At 39.6% G+C, this 20924-nt stretch overlaps 1 protein-coding gene across 1 annotated transcript in view; it reads left to right on the forward strand.

The window, feature by feature from the left end:
• The first annotated feature begins 15030 nt into the window (after positions 1-15030).
• Positions 15031-20924, forward strand: part of SNX31 (sorting nexin 31) — a 58514-nt gene continuing 52620 nt past the window's right edge. The window contains exons 1-2 of the mRNA XM_032858746.1: positions 15031-15107; positions 15228-15302. Coding sequence (XP_032714637.1) covers positions 15042-15107; positions 15228-15302 — 141 coding nt within the window. The 5' untranslated portion in view covers positions 15031-15041. The remainder of the gene's footprint in view (positions 15108-15227; positions 15303-20924) is intronic.

Raw genomic sequence — 20924 nt, forward strand, 5'->3', positions numbered from 1 at the left:
GCCCAAGAGTATGAAGGACTCAGGGGAAGAGGAAAGCTCCACAGTTAAGATAGCCATTTCTCACCATTCACACCCCCATAGAATGTGAGTCCCAGATATGAAAAGACCAAAAAGATTATATAAAGTGGATAGGCTACATGTAAATAACATTAATGCTTTTTAAGCCTTTTAAGTGTTCTTGGTTAGTAATACTATGGATTACACTACAGAAATTGCTTCCCTTATTATCTATAATCTAGGTGGTAGATTCTGTGAGGTTAGGAGACACCTCATTGTCACACTACAAGAGGCACTCAATAAATAGTCCTCAAATGAGGAAACATTAAGCTTTTATTTCATATGGCCACCATGTGTCAGGCACAGAGTAAATTATAGTAATCCTTGGAAGCAATATAGAATTGATTCAAAAAATGGAACACCATTAAAAAATCTATTTAAAACTGTTTTAAGAGTTAAGACCCATAAATGGCATGACTGAAAAGTCGTGGTACAGATTTCACGAGCCATCCTTGGAAAGCACCCGAATAGAGCATGAGCCATAGATGCAGCCTGTCTGCCTGCTTTGCTACTCCAGCTTCACCACTGACAAAGTCTGTCGATTAAAGGAAGTTTCTTAACTTCTCTGTGCCTCCGTTTCCCCAACTGTATATGAGAATCAGGTCAGTCCTTACTTCAGGTGGTTGTTGTGAGAATGAGTTTACTCACGTTAAGTATTCCGAACCACATGTGGCATAGAATAAATTCTCTCAGCGCGTTCGCTAGTTTGCTCACTCATGGGCATGTTTGATCACTAGACCTTGTACAGTGTGGAGTTCATGGAAGGATCGTAATAATGTTTGTTGATAAATTATAACATCAATAAACTAAAATGTGAGGTGGGTGTAGAAGTGAAAGTAGAGAATTTTTATATGCTATTCAAGTTAACTTATCAGCTTAAGATGGGATGTTAGAACTATATGACATTTTATGTGAGTCTCAGGGTAACCACAAAGGAACAGCCCATAGTAGGTATACACAAAATTTTGATAATGGTATCAAAACTCACTACCACAAAAAGCAATCAAATCATAAAGACAGCTAAAGAGAAAGGGACAAAGGCACCATAAAACAATCCAAAAACAGTGAACAAATTAGCAATAGTAAGTCCTTACCTATCAATAATTACTATAAGTGTGAATTAAATTAAATCCAATTAAATTAAATCCAATCAAAAGACAGACTGGTTGAATGGAAAAAAAAAACCCACTAGAGCTAATGATAAAGAGACTTTTTCACTTTAAGATCACACAGGCTAAAAGTGAAGAGTATGAAAAAAAAAAGATATTCCAAGTAAATAGTAATCAAAGGGGGGGTTACTTTTATTTAAAAAAAAAAAAAACTTTGTGTTACAAATGGTCACAAGTGACAAGGAAATCATTATATAGTGATAGAGGGATCAATTCATCAAAAAAGTATAATGATTATAAATTTTAGGCATCCAACACTACAGCACTAAAATATATAAAGCAAATACTGAGGGAAGTAAAAAGACATCAACAGGGACACCTAGGTGGCTCAGACTTTAAGGCATCTGCCTTGGGCTCATGACACCAGGGTCCTGGAATCAAGCCCCACATTGGGCTCCCTACTCAGCTGGAAGTCTGCTTCTCCCTCTCCCTCTGCCTGCTATTCCCCCTGCTTGTGTTCTCAGTCAAATAAAATCTTAGGGCGCCTGGGTGGCTCAGTGGGTTAAAGCCTCTGCCTTCGGCTCGGGTCATGATCTCAGGGTCCTGGGATCGAGCCCTGCATTGGGCTCTCTGCTCTGTGGAGAGTCTGCTTCTTCCTCTCTCTCTGCCTGCCTTTCTGCCTGCTTGTGATCTCTGTCTGTCAAATAAATAAAATCTTTAAAAATAAATAAATAAAAAATAAAGAGAACCAACAGCAATATAATATGGTGGAGAACTTAAATAACACTCTCAACCATGATTAGATCACCCAGGCAGAGAATTTGTAAGGACACAGTGGGTTTCAACAGCACTATAGACTAAATGGACTTAATAGACCTACAGAAAATTCTATCCAACAGTAAAATACACATTCTTTTCAAGTGGTAATGGAACAATCTTCAAGAGGGACATGTTAGACTATAAGACAAGTCTCAACAAATTCAAAAAGATAGAAATTACATTAAGCGGGCGCCTGGGTGGCTCAGTGGGTTAAGCTGCTGCCTTCGGCTCAGGTCATGATCTCAGAGTCCTGGGATCGAGTCCCGCATCGGGCTCTCTGCTCAGCAAGGAGCCTGCTTCCCTTTCTCTCTCTCTCTCTCTCTCTCTCTCTCTCTCTGCCTGCCTCTCCATCTACTTGTGATCTCTCTCTGTCAAATAAATAAATAAAATCTTAAAAAAAAAAAAGAAATTACATTAAGCATTTTTTTTAACCACAATGGTATGAAACTAGAAATCGGTAAAAAAGAAAATTCGCAAACACATGAAAGTTCAACACTTTTTTTTTTAAATTTACTTGACAGACAGAGCAAGGGCAAGTAGGGGGAACAGCAGAGGGAAGAGGAGAAGCAGGCTCTCCACTGAGCAGGGACCCTGATGCAGTGTTTGGTCCCAGGACCTTGGAATCATAACCTGAGCTGAAGGCAGATGCTTAACCAATTGAGCCACCCAGGCACCTTCAACATACTCTTGAACAACTGATATATCAAAGAAGAAATCAATCAAAAAATATCTTGAGACAAATGGAAATTGGAACACAACATACCAAAACTTAAAGGATACAACAAAAGAACATCTAAGAGGAAAGTATGAAAAGTTGATTTTCATACTACCTTAAGGGGGGAAAAAATATCTCAAATAAACAACCTAACAGTACACCCCAAGGAGCTAGAAAAAGAACAAACTAGGCCCAAAGTCAGCTGAAGGAAGTAAATGAAATCAAAGAAATAAATGAAAGGCAATAGGACAAAAATAGACAAGATTAACAAAATAAAAATAGCTTCTTTAAAAATACAAAGAACTAAGAAAACAAAAACCAAAACAAAACAAAACAAAAAAAAAAAACCACCAAAAATCTACAAACCTTTAGCTAAACTCACCAAGAGGGGGGGAAAAAAAAGGACTCAAAAATCAGAAAGAGAAGCCATTACAATTGATAGCACAGAAATAAGAACAAAGGATTAGAGACCACTATGAAAAATTATACACCAAGAAACTGGACAGCCTAGAAGAAATGGATAAAATCCTACATACAACCAACAGACTAATGAAGTATAGAAACCCTATGCAAACCAATGATGAGCAAGGAGATGAAGTATTAAAAAACAAACAAAACCTCCCAACAAATAAGTTTCAGGACCACATGGCTTCATTAGTGAATTCTACAGAACATTTAGAGAAAAACTAACACCAATATTTCTCAAACTCTCCCCCAAAATTGAAAAGGCACTCTGAATCTAATTTTAAAAGACCGTATTACAATGATACCAAAGTCAGATAAAGACACTACAAGAAAAGGACACTAAAGATCAATATCCTTGATGACCATAGGTACAAAAATGCTCAATGAAATAATAACTGAATTCAACAATACATTACAATGATCATGTACAAGGACCAAACAAGATACATACCAGAAATGTAAGCAAAACTCAACATACAAAAATCAATATACATCATATTAATTAAATGAAAAATAAAATCTTATCTTAGTAGATGCAGAAAAAGTATTTTGACAAAACACAACATTCATTCATGATAAGAACTTTCAACAAATATAGAAGGAACTTCACACAAAAAAGAACATGTATCATGGTCCCAGGGCTAACATTATACTCAAGAGTGAAAGGTTGAAAATTTTCCTCTAAGATCGGGAACTAGACAAGGATGCCCACTCTCACCACTTATATTCAATATAGTACTGGAAGTCCTAGCCAGAGCAATTAGGAAAGAGAAAGAAATAAAGGGCATCCAAATCAGGAAGAAGTAAAGTGGTCACTATTTGCAGATGATAGGACATTGTTTATAGGAAATCCTTAAGATTTCATAAAAATATTGTTAGAATAAATGAATTCAGAAAACTGAAATGGTTCCAAATCAATGTACAAAAATCAGTTGCATTTCTATATACTAACAATGAAATATCTGAGTAAAGAAAACAATCCCATTTATAATAGCAACAAAAGGAATAAAGTACTTAGGAATAAATTTAACCAAGGAAGTGAAAGATCTGTATACTGAAAACTATAAAACATTGATAAAAGAAATTAAAGAAGACACAAATAAGTGGAATGTTACCCTATGATCACAGATCGGAAGAATATTTTTAAAATGTCCATTCTCCCAAAGCCATCTATAGACTCAATGAGATGACTATCAAAATTCCAATGGCATTTTTCACAAAAATAAAGGAGACAATCCTAAAATTGATATGGAACTTCCAAAGACTCTGAAAAAGAACAAAGCTGGAGGCGTAACACTTCCTGATTCAAACTATTATTACAAAAGTATAGTTATCAAAACAGTATGGTATTGGCATAAAAACAGACCTATCAGTTAGTAGAACAGAATGGAGATCCTAGAAATAAAGTTCCACACATACAGTCACTAATATTTGGCAAGGATGCTAAGAATATGCAAGAGAAAACAGTGTCTCCAATAAATTCTTGTGGGAAAACTGGATATTCACATGCAAAAGAATGAATATTCTTATATACTTTATATACTCCTATATTATATACTCCTATTATATACTCCTATTATATATTATATACTATTATATACTCCTCATAAAAATTAACTCAAAATGGACTAAAGACTTAAACGTAAGACCTGAAACCACAAAACACTCAGTGAACACATACAGAAAAAGCTCCTTGATATTGGTCTTGGCAATCAATTTTTGTATATAGAACACCAAAACACAAACAAGTTGGCCTACGTCAAACTAAAAATCTTCTGCACAACAAAAAATGAAAGAGCATATTCATCATTTCATCTCACATTATGAAATGTGAGAAAATATTTGAAAGCCATATATATGGGAAAGGGTTAATATGCAAAATACATAAGATAATTCTGTAACACAATAGCAAAAAATAATCTGACTAAAAACATGGGCAAAGACAAAACAAGTCTTTCTTCAGAAGACTGAAATCATATTAAACATCATTTCTAAGCATAGTAGTAGAAAACTTGAAATCAATTACAGGAGGAAATGTGGAAAATTTGTAACTATGATTAAACAACATGCTACTGAACAACCAATGGATCAAAAGAAATAAAAAGAAATACCTTTAAGGCAACCGAAAATGGAAATACAACATACCAAAATGGAAATACAACATACCAAAACTTATGGGATGCAGGAAAACAGTTCTAAGAGGTAAGTTCATAATGATAAATGCCTACATCAAAAAACAAGGAAAATCTCAAATAAACAACATAACTGGACACCTCAAACAAGAAAAGAACAAAGCCCAAGGTTAGTAAAATGGAAGGAAATAACAAAGATCAGGAGAAAATAAATAAAACAGACTAAAAGGGCAATAGGAAAAAAAATCAAATGACTAAGATCTGGGATTTCTTTTTTTGAACAAAATCCACAAACCTTTAGCTAGACACACAGGGGAGTGGAGGAGAGAGACAAAAATCAACTACTATCAGAAATGAAGGAGGAGACATTGTATTCTGATGATACAGAAATACAAAGGATTGTAAGAGTACTATACCAATTATACACTAACAAATCAATGTAGAAGAATGGGTAAATTGCTAGACCCATACAACCTACCATGGAAGAACTTAAGCATGAAGAAAGAGAAAATCTGAAAAGATTCAGTACTAGTAAGGAGATTGAATCAGTAGTCAAAAACCTTCCACCAAATGTAAGTCCAGGATGAGATGGTTTAGTTGTTGAATTCTATAAAACTTTTAAGTAAGAATACCAGCCTTCTCAAGCTCTTCCAAAAATAGAAAAACAGGGAATACTTCTAAACTCACTTATGAGTTTAGCATTATCTTAATATCAAAAATCAGACAAGGACACCACAAAAACAAAACAAAACAAAAACAAAAAATTACAGTCCAATATCCCTGATGAACACAGTTGCAAAAATCCTCAACAAAATATTAACAAACCAAATTTAACAATACATTAGAAGGATCACACCATGATAAGAGAGATCTATTCCAGGGATGCAAGGATGATTCAGTGTCCACAAATTAGTCAATACACCACACTAACAAAGGATAAAAATCATATGATCAATAAATGCAGAAAAAGCATTTAATGAAATTCAACATCCATTTATGATAAAGAAAAGAGAATCCCAACAAAATGGGTATAGGGTGATATGCATAAACATAATAAAAGCTATAGGAGAGAAGCCCACGATTAATATATGCAATGGTAAAAAGCTTTTAGCTTGTCAGAAGCAGAATAACACAAGGATGCCTACTCTTCCCACTTTTATTCAACAATTTAATATTGGAAGTCCTAGCCAGAGCAATTAGGCAAGAAAAATAGAAAGTATCAAAATTGGAAAGGAAGAAGTAAAATGGTCACTATTTGCAAATGACATTATATGTAGAAAACCTTAAAGTTTCCATGAAAATTGTTAGAACTAATAAATCCAGTAATATTGCAGTATATGAAATCAATATGAAAATCTGTTGTATTTCAGTTTTCAGATATCAGAAAAATTAACAGTCATAAATTATAATATAAAGAATAAAATACATAGGAATAGGTTTCACCAAGGAGGTGAAAGACTAGTACATTAGACAGTATCAGACACTAAGTAAAAGGAATTGAAGAGGATACAAATAAATGGAAAGATACCCTGTACTCATGGATTGGAAGAATTAACATTGTTAAAATGCCCATACAATCTAACGCAATCTACAGATTAAATGCAATCTCTATCAAAATTCCAATGGAATTTTTCACAGAAATAGACCAAAACAATCCCCAAACTTGTATGGAACCATAAAAAACCCTAAATAGACAAAACAATCTTGAGAAAGAACAAAGCCAGCAGCGTCATGAGCCCAGATTTCAAGCTATATTATAAAGCTATAATAATCATGTGATATTGGCATAAAACAGACACATAGATCAATGCAACAAAATAGCCCAGAAATCAACCTATGAGGCAAGAATGTACAGTAAGGAAAGGATATGCTCTTCAATAAATGGTGCTGGAAAAACAGGACAGCCAAGAGTAAAAGAATGAAACTGGAGCACTACCTTATACCATACACAAAAATTAACTCAAGATGGAATTAAAGACTTGAATGTAAGACCTGAACCCATAAAAATCCTAGAAGAAAGCTTGGCAGTAACTCCTTAACACCAGTCTTGGCGGTGGTTTTTTGGATTTGACACCAAAAACTAAAAACTAATACTACAACATAAACAAAAAACAAAGTAGGACTACATTATACTAAGAAGCTCTGCACGACAAAGGAAACCATCAATAAAATGACGCAGTATCAGTGAAATACTAGCAAACAGAATCCAATAATGCATTAAAAAATCATTTACCACCATCAAATGAGATTTATTCCAGGGATACAAGGATAGTTCAATATGTACAAAATCAACATAATACATGACATCGATGAGAAAAAGGATAAAAACCATACAATCATCTTAATAGGTGTGGAAAAAGCATTTTACAAAGTACAACACCCATTCATGATAAATGCTATCAACAATATATATAAACCCACAGCTAACGTCATACTTAATGGTGAAAAACGGGGAGCTTTTCCTTTAAGATCAGGAACAAGACAAGGATGTCCCCTCTCACCACTTCTATTCAACATAGTACAGAAAGTCCTAGCTGTAGTAATCAGGCAACAATAAAATGCATCTAAATTGATAAAGAAGCCAAACTTTTGCTCTTGGCAGATGACATGATACTATATTTAGAAAGCCCTGAAGACTCTACCAAAAAGCTATTCGAATTCATAAATTAATTCAGTTAAGTTGCAGAATTCAAAATCAATACACAAATCTGTTGCATGTCTATACACTAATGATGAAGTACCAGAAAGAGAAATGAAGAGAACAATCTCACTTACAAGTGTACCCAAAAATATAATAAAATACCTAGGAATAAACTTAACCAAGGAAATAAAAGACCTGTACTCTGAAAACTATAAAACATTGGTGAAAGAAATTAAATAGAACACAAATGAAAAGACATTCCACGCTTATAGATTAGAAGAACCAATATTGTTAAAATAGACATACTACCCCAAGCAGTCTACAGATTTAAAGTAATCCTTATCAAAATACCAATATTTATCACAGAACTAGAATAACAAGAATTTATGTGGAACCACTAAAGACCCTAAAGAGTCAAATAATCTAAGAGCAAAGCTGGAGGTATCGCAATCTGAGATTAAGATACTGCAAAACTGTAGTAATCAAAACAGTATGGCACTGGCACAAAAACAGGCACATAGATCAACAGAACAGAATAGAGTGTCCAGAAAATAAACCCACCCTTACATGGTTAATCTGTGACAAAGGAGAAGAGAATACATGATGAGTAAAAGATAGTATCTTCAAGAAATGATGCTGGGAAAACTGGGCAGCTACAAGAAAGAGAATGGAACTGGACCACTTTCTTATATCATACACAAAATAAATTCAGAATAGATTAAAAACCTAAATGTGAGACTTGAAACCATAAAACTAGAAGAAAATAGGCAGTAATTTCTTTGATACCAGCCATAGAAGCATTTTTTTTTTTTTCCTGGAGGCCTCCTCAGGAAAGGAAAACAAGAAGAAGAATAAACTTTTGGGACTACACTATCCAATAAGGGGCTAATACCCAAGATCTATAAAGAACTTATAGAACTCAATAGCCCCAAACCAAACAATCCAATTAAAATGGGCAGAGTGGGGTGCCTGGGTGACTCAGTTGTTAAGCATCTGCCTTCAGCTCAGGTCATAATCTCTGGGTCCGGAGATCAAGCCCTGCATCAGGCTCCCTGCTCAGGGGAAGCCTGCTTCTTCCTCTTCCACTCCCCCTGCTTGTGTTCCCTCTCTCGCTCCTTCTCGGTCAAATAAATAAATATTTTTAAAATAAAAAAAAAATAAAATGGGCAGAGGACCTGAACTGACATTTTTCCAGTGAAGATCTACAGATGTCCAACAGACACATGAAAAATGCTCAACATCACTCATCAGGGAAATGCAAATCAAAACCACAATGAGATACCACCTCACATCTGTTAGAAGGGTGAAAATCTAAAAGACAAGAAATAATAAGCATCAGTGAGGATGGGGAGAAAAAAGGAACCCTCATGCACTGTTCATGGGAATACAAATTGGTATAGCCCCTGTGGAAAAAGTACGGAAGTTCCTTAAAGAATTAAAAATAGAATTAGCATATGATATAATAATTCTAGTACTGGGTATTTACCCAAAGAAAACCAAAACATTGATTTGAAAAGACATATGCATCCTTATGAGTATTACAACATTATTTACAATAGCCAAGATATGGAAACAACCCAAGTGTCTAACCATAGATGAATGGATAAAAAAAGGTGTGTGTGTGTGTGTGTGTGTGTGTGTATGTGTGTGTATAAACACATACATACATATACATATATATACACACATATACATAATGGAATATCATAGAACCATAAAAAGAGGGAGATTGTGCCATTTCCCAAGTTATAGATGGGCCTAGTAATGTAAGTCAATCAGAGAAAGATAAATACCATAGGATTTCACTCATGTGTGGAATTTAAGAAATAAAGCCAAGAAAGAAAAAAGAAACAAAAACCAGACTCTCAAGTACAAAGAAACCCTGCCAGAGAGAAGGTGGATGAGAGGATGGGTGAAATAGATGAAGGGGGTTAACAGTACTCTTATCACAATGAGCACTGAGTAATGTATGGAAATGCAGCATCCTTATGTTATACAACTGAAACTAATTAACACTGTATGTTGATTATACTTCAATTAAAAAAGATTAAATGGCAAAAAAAAAAGAAAGAAAAGGCAACCTACTGTATGGACAAAAATCTTTGCAAGATATATATCTGATAAAGGTTTACTACACAACATATATAAAGAATTCCTACAACTCAATAGCAAAAAAAAAAAATCCAAAAGTATGCAGAGGATCTGGACATTTTTCTGAAGATGACTGATGGCCAATAAGACTTGAAAAGATGTTCAACATCACTTATCAGGAAAATGCAAATCAAAACCACAATGAGACGTCACTTTACACCTGTCTGAATGACTATTATCAAAAAGACAAAAACAATTGTTGGCAAGGATGTAAGTGAAAGGAACCGGACCCCTTGTGCACTGTTGGTGAGAGTGTGAATTGGTGCAGTCGATATAAACAGCATGGAGTTTCCTTAAAATATTAAAAATAGTAACTCAAAAAAATATTTAATCCCCCCCCAGTCATTGCAGCATTATTTATAATAGCCAAGACATGGAACCAACAGAAGAGTTGGATGAATGAATAAAAAAAAAAATGGGGGTGTCTGGGCAGCTCAGTAAGTTGATCACCTGCCTTTGGTTCAGGTCATGATTCCTGGGTCCTGGGACCAAGCTCAGCATGGGCTCCCTGCTCAGCAGGGATCCTGCTTCTCCCTCTCCCTCTGCCACTTCCCTTGCTTAAGCACGTTAATAAAAATCTTTAAAAAAAAAAAAAAGAAAAAGAAAATATGGTGTATGTATATTTATATGATAGAATGGAATATTAGTCATTTTTTTAAAAAGGGCAATCTTTTTGAGAAAATCATTTGAAACAACATGGATAGACCTTGAGGGCATTAGGTTAAATGAAGTAAGTCAGACAGAGAAAGGCAGATACCATACCATCTCACTTACTGTGTGGAATCTAAAAAAAAAAAAAAACGAGAAAAAAACAGAAAAACTCTAAATCAATAGAGAATAGTGGTTGCCGGAGCTGGGACTGGGAAAAAGTAATGTGAAAAGGTAGTCAAAAAGGTACAAATTTCCAATTATAAAACAAATTTCTGGGGATACAATGCACAGCAAGGTAACTATAGTTAATACTGTATTGCATATTTGAAAGTTAAGAGTTAAGTCCTAAAATTTCTTATCACAAGGAAAAAAATTTTAAGTATCTGTGGGAATAGATGGTAACTAGGCTTATTGTGATGATCATCTCACAATATTTGCAAATATTGAATCATTCTATTACACACCTGAAATGTGTTCGATGTCAATTATATCTAAATGTTAAAAAATGGGCAAAGGGTCTGAATAGATATTTTTCTAAAGGTTTACAAATAGGCAACAGGTACATAAAAAGGTGTTCATTATCACTAATCATCAGGGAAGTAAAAAATCAAAACCACAAGGAGATGTTGCCTCACACGGTTAGAATGGCTGCTATCAAAAACGAAAGAGATAACAAGCATTGACCAAAGTGTGGAGAAAAGGGAACCCTTGTGCACCAATTCAGTGTTGGTGGGAATGTAAGTTAGTACAGCCACAATGGAAAGCAGCATGGAGATTCCTAAAAATATTAAAAATAGAACTACCACATGATCCAGCAATCTCACTCCTGGCTATAAGGAAATGAAATCACATCGCAAAGAGATATTTGGGGGCAACTGAGTGGCTCCGTTAAGCGTCTGTCTTTGGCTCAGATCATGCCTGGGATCAAGCCCCACTTTCGGCTCCCTGATCAGCAGGGAGTCTGCTCCTTCCTCTGCCTGCCACTGCCCCTGCTTGTGCTCTTGCTTTCTGACAAATTAAAAAGGGTGGGGGGAGAGAAAGAGAGAGAGATTTGCACCTCCAAGTTCATTGCAGCATTATCATAATAGTCAAGACATGGAAACAATCTTAAGTGTCCAGGAATGGATGAATTGATAAAGAAAATGTGATGCACGCGTGTGCACACACACACACACACACACACACACACACACACGAGTATTAATTGGCCACAATAAAGAAGGAAGTCCTGACATTTGCAATAACATGGATGGATCTTGAGGACATTATGCAAAGTGAAGTCAAATAGAGAAGGACAAACAGATGATCTCACTTCTGTGTGGAACCTAAAGTAACTGAATTCATAGAATGAGTAGACTGGTGGTTGCCAGGGATGACGGGTAGAGGAATGATGGACAACAGGTAACCGGTTCCAGCTGGAAGGTGAATGAAGTCTGGAGATGGCATATACAGCATGGTGCCATAGTTAATACTATATTGTATATTTGAAAGTTGTTAGGAGTGGATTTGAAATGTTCTCACTACAAAACACCCAAATACAAAAATACAAATGGTAACTAGGTGAGGTGGTAAACATATTACCGCAATTACTTCTCAATATGCACATATATCAAATGATCATGTTGTACCTCTCAAACTTACCCAATGTTATAGGTCAAGCATATCTCAGTAAAGTTGGGAAAAATAAGATACAAAATACTCTGGCAAAAAAGTAATGTTCATTGAATGAGTCGAGAACAGACTGGGGGTTCTGTCCCAGGTCAGCTTCAGGGCTGGCTTAGTGAAATGAAGGAAGTGGCAACTTGGACAATGCTAGGAGGCGGAGGTATGCCCCAAACAGGTGGAAGAAAGTTCCCAGGAGAATGGGCTCTGCTTTGCTGCTCTGAAGACTGGGCCAGATCCCAGAGTCTACCTGATCAGCCTCTACCAGGGGACACCCAAGGACACCCCCGGTCTTGGTTTTGGGTGGCCTTCCAGGTCAGTGATGGCCTATTGGCAGGGGAAAAACCCTAATGTCCATCTACCCTGGACTGAAAAATCCCAGAGTACAGGTTTTTCAATTTGACAGAGGGAGAGAGAGAAGCAGGCTACTGGCTGAGGAGAGCAGGGATGCAGGGCTCGATCCCAGGACCCTGGGACATTTCAACCGACTGAGCCACCCAAGTACCCCCTGGAATACAGGTATTAACATGATTTCGTAAAGGAAGAAAATGCAGTGTAAGAGTCCACTAACTTGCCCAAGGCCCTACAACTAAAAGCTACTGGAATAGGAATTCCTCTTGCCATTCTCTTAGGCTCTACACTACACTGCCTAACTTAATGGCCCTAAGACTCCATTTCCTTTTCCTAAGACCAGAACCATCGATGCTTCCCAGCTCACAATGTCTGGGGAAATTCAGTGGTAGAACGAACAGAAACGGGAGAGCCCGGCACGCAGTAAGGGTGCAGGAAATAACGGGTGTTGTTTCTCCCTCACTAGTCTCAGATCCTCCTTCAGGCACTCAGCTCTCACCCAGGGAGGACTTGCATTACAGAACAAACAGAGGGATGATGGAGGGAGCTGGGCGGGGGATGAGCGAGGTGGGTGACAGGGATGAAGGAGGGTACTTGTTGGGACGAGCACTGGGTGTTCTGTGTAAGTGATGAATCACTAAATCCTACACCTGAAACCAACTTTACCATACATGTTAACCAACTAGATTTACATAAAAACAAAAAACAAAACAAAAAAAGGACTTTCAGTGTTATCACTGAATCCTAGAATAAACTACTCAGACCAGTGGTGGAGGGGGAGGAAATCACATGTGACCTTGGAAAAGGTCTTCCACTCTGGACCTGTTGGGTCAGTGGCAGGAAGGTGCTCTGGATGTTTGCCCATAAGAGTTAGGAGATTAAGGAACAGGAGGAAGCATGGAGGCAGCCCAGTGCCTGCCTAGTGACAGGCACACAAGAAACTGCAGCCTCCCCTTACTCCAGTCAGTGACCTTGATCATGGTGGTGGAGGAGGGCAGGAATTCTACCTTGATTTCACTAGAATAAGGGAATTAATACGATTACTTTACACAGCTACTAAAGATGAAAGACTGTTGAAGGAACTTGGGCGGGTTAGTCTAGAGGACACAGGGTTTATAAACCCAACTAACTGGGTGCTGACACCTTTTAAATGCAGGACTTCCCGGGGATCAAGAGAGGCCCAACCCCTTTTCATCTGATAAGGTTTCTGTTATATTAAAGGGGGAAAAATGTTGAGGTTTTGGCTATATAAATGGGAAAAATCTTTTTTAAAGGAAAAATATTGTGTTAAAAAATACTAAATCGGGGTTATAAATACTAGTGTTGGATTTAACAAATGTTACCACACAAAACTAAAGCTAATATAATTGCGCAGGTCCTAGGGCAACTACTAGATTTATGTATTTCTGGAAGATCTTAACTCGCAGAGCACTGCAGGCAGGCACCGGTAACGGGACACAAACGTTTTTCGGTCCTGTCGGGGCACCTACTTTGAGAAAAGGTCAGCTTTTTGAGCTTGAGGGCGCATCTGCGTGGAATTGGGTCTCTCACCCCCTCTCCCCCCACCTCACACGACAGGCCCATTGGAAGGGGGGCCGGACATTCCACAAGTCGCGGAGTCAGAATGCGGCCATGGAGCGGACACTTGGAGAGAGGTTTCTCCTCAGGGCGTTCTCCTCCCCCCATTCGCCTTCCCCCACTCGCCCCCCCCGCCCCCGCCCCCCCCCCCACCTCCCCATTCCCACCCTGAGATGATGGGGCAGGGTGGGAAGTAGTTACAGGGTTGGCCCATGGGCAGGACATTTATGTAGCTATAGCAACCATTTTAAACTTTTGTGGGTTCTGATGAAAAATTAAAAAAAAAAAAAAAAACCTAGAATCTTCTCCCCAGAAGATTTCGCTCTCCCCACGCACGCACCCACCCAGCCACCCACGCAGCAGGATTTTCCCGCCAAGGAGCCGGGAGAGGTCCATATCCCGGGGTGGCCCCCAGCGAGCGTGTACTCCGCCCCAGGCCCCACCTGGCCACTGGGAGGCGGGCTCCCCGGCAGGCCCGGGGCCGCTGCGGCTCTGCCGGAGCTGGGCGGGGCTTGGGGGCGGTGTGGCCCGGGGCCCGCCCCACCTGCGGACGCCGGGGGCGGCGCGGCCACCGCCGGGGCCACCGCTCCGGGGCTCCGACACTAGACCGCGCTGCTGCAGACCCGCGGCGCAACTGCTCCCGGAGCCCGGACTCGCCGCCACTGCCGCGGCTCGGTTTGCCCCCGCTGTTCCGGGCCGCCGCCGTGGCCATGAAGATGCACTTCTGTATCCCGGTGTCCCAGCAGCGGCTGGACCCGCTGGGAGGCCGCTACGTGGTGCGCCTGGCGGGGGGGTGGGGTCAGGGTCCGACTCGGCTGGGGAAGGTCGGTGACCTGGCGGGGCGGGGGGCTCACTTGCTCGCTCAGCTAACCCGGGACGGTCTGTCTCTGTTGCAGCTGTATTCGGTGTACCTGGACGGGTACCTCTTCTGCAGGGTGCGCTACAGCCAATTGCGTCGTTGGAACGAACAGGTGAGCAGGTTCGAGGCAGCTGAGTGCGCCCCAAGACACTGGACTTCTTGAGGACTCCAAGTTCCTAGTCTGTAATTTGTTATCGCTTGGCGTACCTCTCCGTGTATATAGGCTGCTGCTCCTAACCATCTACAGTTGGGAGATGAGGGAATCGGGCTCAGGTCCTTCTCCTAAACCCTTTCCAGTCCAATGATCCCCAGCGGCCCCACCTGGCAGGGTGCTGGGAGATGGTGGGCCCCATTCCAGTGCCAGCTGTTTCCCCAGGACAATGTCCCCATTCAGAATGAGCATACTCAGCTGAGACCAAGGTGCCTTAGGAATCTTGTACATAGGTATTTAATCTTTCTCCCAGAGTTTCTTAGGCTTCTTTAAAAAGGTGTGTCTATTTTGTTTTCAAAAATTGTATTTATAGGCTTCAAGTACTGGCAGGCTGGAAACCTGGGAAACAGATGAATTATCAAGACAGGAGGCCATTTCCCACTATAGTTTCTCACTCAGATGTGCTGGTGGCATTTTCTTTGGGAGGCAGCCTGATTTATTAATGTGCTCTAATGGGTTTTATTGTCCTAATAAGGAAGTGTTATAAGTCTTCAAAATGGGTTAGAGGATTAAAAGAAAGCTCAGAAATAAACTTCACCCTCCCTCTACCTCCCTGCATAGTGTTTTCTTTTTAATCAATTCTTTTTTAGATTATATACCCTGATTTTAAAGAGAATATACCTAAAATTAGAAAGAAAGGGGAGCCTGGTTACCTCTGTGGGAAGAGCATGTGACTTGATCTCGGGGTCCCGAGTTTGAGCCTCAGGTTGGGTGCAGAGATTACTTCAAAAATTAAACTCAAAACAAAACCGAGAAACAGACTTGTCCAGGCTATTAACATTTTTGGGAGAATCCTTCCAGGAAATCTGGGTTTCTAGTAAGTCGATACACCTTCTGTTGAAGGGCAGCTGTCAATTTCATTTTTTCACTATTGCAAACATTGCAGTAAACCTTCTTGCTCATATTAGAGGGCATTGGAAAAGTCCATTTTCAAGGTATGATTACATTTCTTTGGAGTCAACCAAAAACAGGTGCAATGCACTTTTGTGTGGTCCTGTCTGAATTGCTAACACCTGCTGCAGTTGCCCCAGAAGGTTCTCAGGAATGATGGTGGTCTGATTCAATAAGGAAGGGCATGGATTCCGTCTTCGGCAAGATGAGAAGCTACTTGTGACCAAAACATGTCTGGGGATTTGAGAGGACTTAAGGAAAGAGAAAGTATAGGTGTGTTATGTATTTGGAAGAGAAGGTTGAGGCATCATCTCCCCCACTAATCTGTCTTCTCCAATGTGAGGTGGGGTTGGGGAGGTTGCCATTCACAGCACGTAAAGCACGAGACAGCAATGGGGAGCGGGGGCGGGGGGGTTGTGGAATTGACTACTCCCTGGCTCGTCACCTTACCTCCTCTCTGACCTTCAATTTTTTTCACCAAAAATAAAAAGAAAATAGGTGGCCATGGGTGTCCACTTTCCAGGGTAATTGTAAAGAGTATGGGCCAGTTTCTCCCAGAACCTGGGACATGGTACGTGCTCAGTAAACATTTAGGGACCGAGAGTCTTGAAGTCCTGAATCTGGCCCTTCTTAACCAACAGACTCAGAAAAATGCTTGTTTTCAGAAAAATTAAGACCTATCGAATCTTAGCAGGTTCAGAAGCAGAGACATAAAGTGAGTAAACTTTTACTCTAGATCTTCTATTTTGGAAACCATTAACAACAAACTGTTATTCACTTTTTTTTTTTTAAGATTTTATTTATTTGTCAGGGAGAGAGAGTGCATAGCAGGGGGAGCAGCAGGCAGAGGGGAAGCAGGCAAGGAGCCTGATGCCAGGCTCGATCCCAGGACCCCGGGATCATGACCTGAGTGGAAGGTACATAGTTAACCGACTGAGTCACCCAGGCATCCTTTTTTTTTTTTTTTTTAAGATTTATTTATTTGAGGGAGAAAGGGGTGCCTGTGGTGGGATGGACAGAGGGAGAGAATCTCAAGCAGACTGCCCATTGAGCATGGGGGGCTCAGTCTCAGGACCCAGAAGATCATGACCAGAGGCAAAACCAGGAGTTGGACGCTTAACTGACTGAGCCACCCAGGTGCCCCATTTCAGTGGACTTTTAAATATTGAATTGCCATAGCCTGGTGCTCAACATGGGGTATAGTATAGATATTAATACTTCATATTAAGGGGCACCTGGGTGGCTCAGTCAGTTAAGCACCTGCCTTCGGCTCAGGTCGTGATCTCAGGGTCCTGGGATCGAGCCCCATATTGGGCTCCCTGCCCAACAGAGAGTCTCCTTCTCCTCTCTGACCCTCCTCCCCCACCCTCTCTCTCTGTCTCAAATAAATAAACAAAAATAAAAATTATTATTTAAAAAATACTTAATATTTGTCTCAAATTTTTCAAAATCCTAAAGTAGAGATTTCTTTACACAGTTTCCAACTATCTTACATCTTGTACTTAGCATTTTTCTCCTTTCAGTAGGAACAACTTCATTTTAAAGAAACTATTTAGAATTTAGGTGGTTATTTGCATTGTTAACTTAAAACCACAACAAGTAGTAACTGTGTGTTAAGGTTGGTGCTGAGAGCTTTACATGTAATATCATGTTAAATTTTTATAGTAGTTCTATGAGCGAGGATTATAATTAGCCTCATTTAACAGAGGAAAACCTCTGAGGCACACCTTGCCCCAAATCAAACTGCTAGTAAGTATTGTTGTCAAGATTTGATCTCCAGAACCTGCTCTGGCCCCTTATATTTTGTGGTTTCTTACTGAAGTCAACAAAATAAATTGTATCAGTAAAACAATTGGGTCCTAAAGTAACAAACTTTTACTCTCTTTTGTAATAACATAAAATTTCCCAATTTTAGGTGTTCAGTGTGGTGAATTTTGTTAAGTGTATACACTACTACCACCATAATCAGGATAAAGAAAATTTTGCCCTCTAAAAGTTCCCTTTTCCACTTTGCCCTTGATCCTCTCCCTCCACTTCTGACCCCAGGGAACAGAAAGCTCTACTTTCTGTCTGAGTTCTGGGCCCAGGATTTTATCGACTGCCCAGCCAGCCTCTGTGGGGTCCACAGTAAGCTCATCAGCATGACTCCCATCTTGTATGTAGTCTGAGTAAGGTTGTCGGATTCAGCAAGTAAAAACACAGGCTCCCCAGTTCAATGTGAATTTCAGATAAGCAGCCAAGAAGTTTTTAGGTAAGTAGATTCGTGCAGTATCTGGGACATACTTAACCGGGCATCCTGTGTTTTGTCTGGCAACCCTGAGTCTGAGAAAATCTAGGGGACTCCTCTCAGGCACTTCTCAGCTAGATCTTACTCTTCTATTCCACTGAAGATTTGCAAATGGCTCAGAATTCTTACTTACTACAAAACGCTTTTAAAGAGGAAACCATAAAAGGCCCCATCCGTGTGTGCATTGGAGTATGTTTCTTAGGAAGTTCTGTATCCTGATAGAACAAATATGTCATCTTAGAGAATTAACTGATTTATTTAAGAAATATTTACTAAGTTCCTATTAGATGGCATGCACTGTGGTATATTACATGCAGATGGAACTTCAGGACATGTGATTTTTTTTTAAGATCTTATTTGAGACAGAGAGTGTGTGTTTGAGAGAGAGAGCACAAGTCAGGGAGCGGGAGCAGGAGAGGGAAAAGCAGGCTTCCCGCTGAGCCACCCAGGTGCCCCATTTCAGTAGACTCTTAAATACTGAATTGTCACAGCCTGATGCCCAATGTGAGGTATAGAGTATATATTAATACTTCATATTTGGGGATGCCTGGGAGGCTCAGGTCATGATCTCAGGGTCCCGGGATCAAGCCCCACATTGGGCTCCCTGCCTAGCAGAGAGTCTGCTTCTCCTCTCTCTCTCTCATCCTCCTCCCCACTCTCTCAGTCTCAAATAAAAAAGTAAAAATAAAAATAGTTACTAAAAAATACTTCATATTTGTCTCAAATTTTTCAAAATCCAAAAATAGAGATTTCTTTATGCAATTTCCAACTATCTTAAATCTTGTACTTAACATTTTTCCTCTTTCAGTAGAAACAACTTCATTTTAAAGAAACTGTTTAGAACTTAGGTGGCTATTTGCATCTCAAGCCTCACCTCCCCTGGGAAGTCCTCCTTGATTGCATGAGATGCCTTTCTCTGATTCCTGGGTCACTTCATGTTTAGACCTTGTCACATTCCTCCTTTTGTGTATATATTTGCCTTCCCCAGGTTAGTTATAAAAGCCAAATATTTATATGAAGGAATGAATGAAGGCTGTGAGTATGGTATACCCAGCATGGACTCCTTCTTTACTAGATGCTCAACAGAGATTTGGTGAAGGAGAAGAAGGAAAAATGAGAGAGAGAAGGGAAAAGTAATGAAAATCTGCCATTCCTTAGTTTATAGGACCTTGGATCTCCCTGAGCTTCAGGTTACTGTGATTGTAGTGTAGATTTGATGTGAAGGTGGAAGGATGACGTGTTGATGGTAGCAATGATCGTCTACCCCACAGGACTATTTTGAGGACCAAATGGAAGAATACGCAAGTTCCAGGCTAATGTTCTTTGGTGCCAGATGCCACAGTCTGGATTGCTTTGTGCTGTGATCCTTTATCTGGTGACTCTGGGGTTTTGATTCAAAGGGGCCCTGGAGAGGTGGGATGGATAAGTCAGTATTAGAAAGGACACTATATGTGTCTGTAATTCCACTTGTCCCAGGTCACCACTGTGGGGTAAGCATGGGGGGCTGGGAGTGCATAAGGCAGGGAAGGAGAGGCTATTTTCCATTGGCCAATAAAGTCCTCTTCATGTTAAAAAGCAGAACTGTCTGATGGAGAAATGCAGGAGATTGTGCTAGGATTAAAAATATATATTATCTAAACATGGCCTTTCAAAAACAAGCAAAAACTCCAAACAAACAATACCTTACATAATAAACAAAAGAGGTGTGCTTTCCTTTGGAGAACTTTGAAGAATCTTTAAAATGAGTCTTTGGGCTAAACTCAAATACCAGGTAATTCTTAGCATGCTGTTGGTTTTAATGGCTAAACTGTGTGCTGAGACCAGTAGAAAAGGTCATATTTTGCTGGAGTTGAAGAACTTGGGGTCTCCATGATTGATGTTTGGCAGGTGTAACTACTCAGTTTATTACATGTTTATCTTCTGCCTTAAACCAGTATTAGAGAAGGCAGGGGAAAGATTCATTGGGAAGTGAGCTCAGGTTGTAAAACCGGCTGGGAGAGTTTGGGCTGTGTTGGGTATTTGAACCTTAAGCCCTGGTGACTTTTCCCCTAGCTCTTGGACTTATGGGAGGGGCTTCCCCAATATGCTTTCCTGCCCATGGAAAACACGGATGGCTCTGGTGGCTCAAGGCTGCTGTGATTCAAACCAATTTGGGAACATCTTCGATATTTATGAACGCATGCCTAGGAAGACAGTTGCCTTCTAAAGATCGCTTAATCCATGGATCAAGAAATAGTCACATGCAGAGAAGACACTTTTCTGCTCCTATTTCATTGAGTTAACAGAGATGGGATACATAAATCCCCGGTTGTTTGAGCAGCCTTGCCTGGTGTGATGCTCCAACT

The sequence above is a fragment of the Lontra canadensis genome, unplaced genomic scaffold (genome assembly GCF_010015895.1).
Source record: "Lontra canadensis isolate GAN:19392208 unplaced genomic scaffold, GSC_riverotter_1.0 scaffold15, whole genome shotgun sequence".
Lineage (NCBI taxonomy): Eukaryota > Metazoa > Chordata > Mammalia > Carnivora > Mustelidae > Lontra > Lontra canadensis.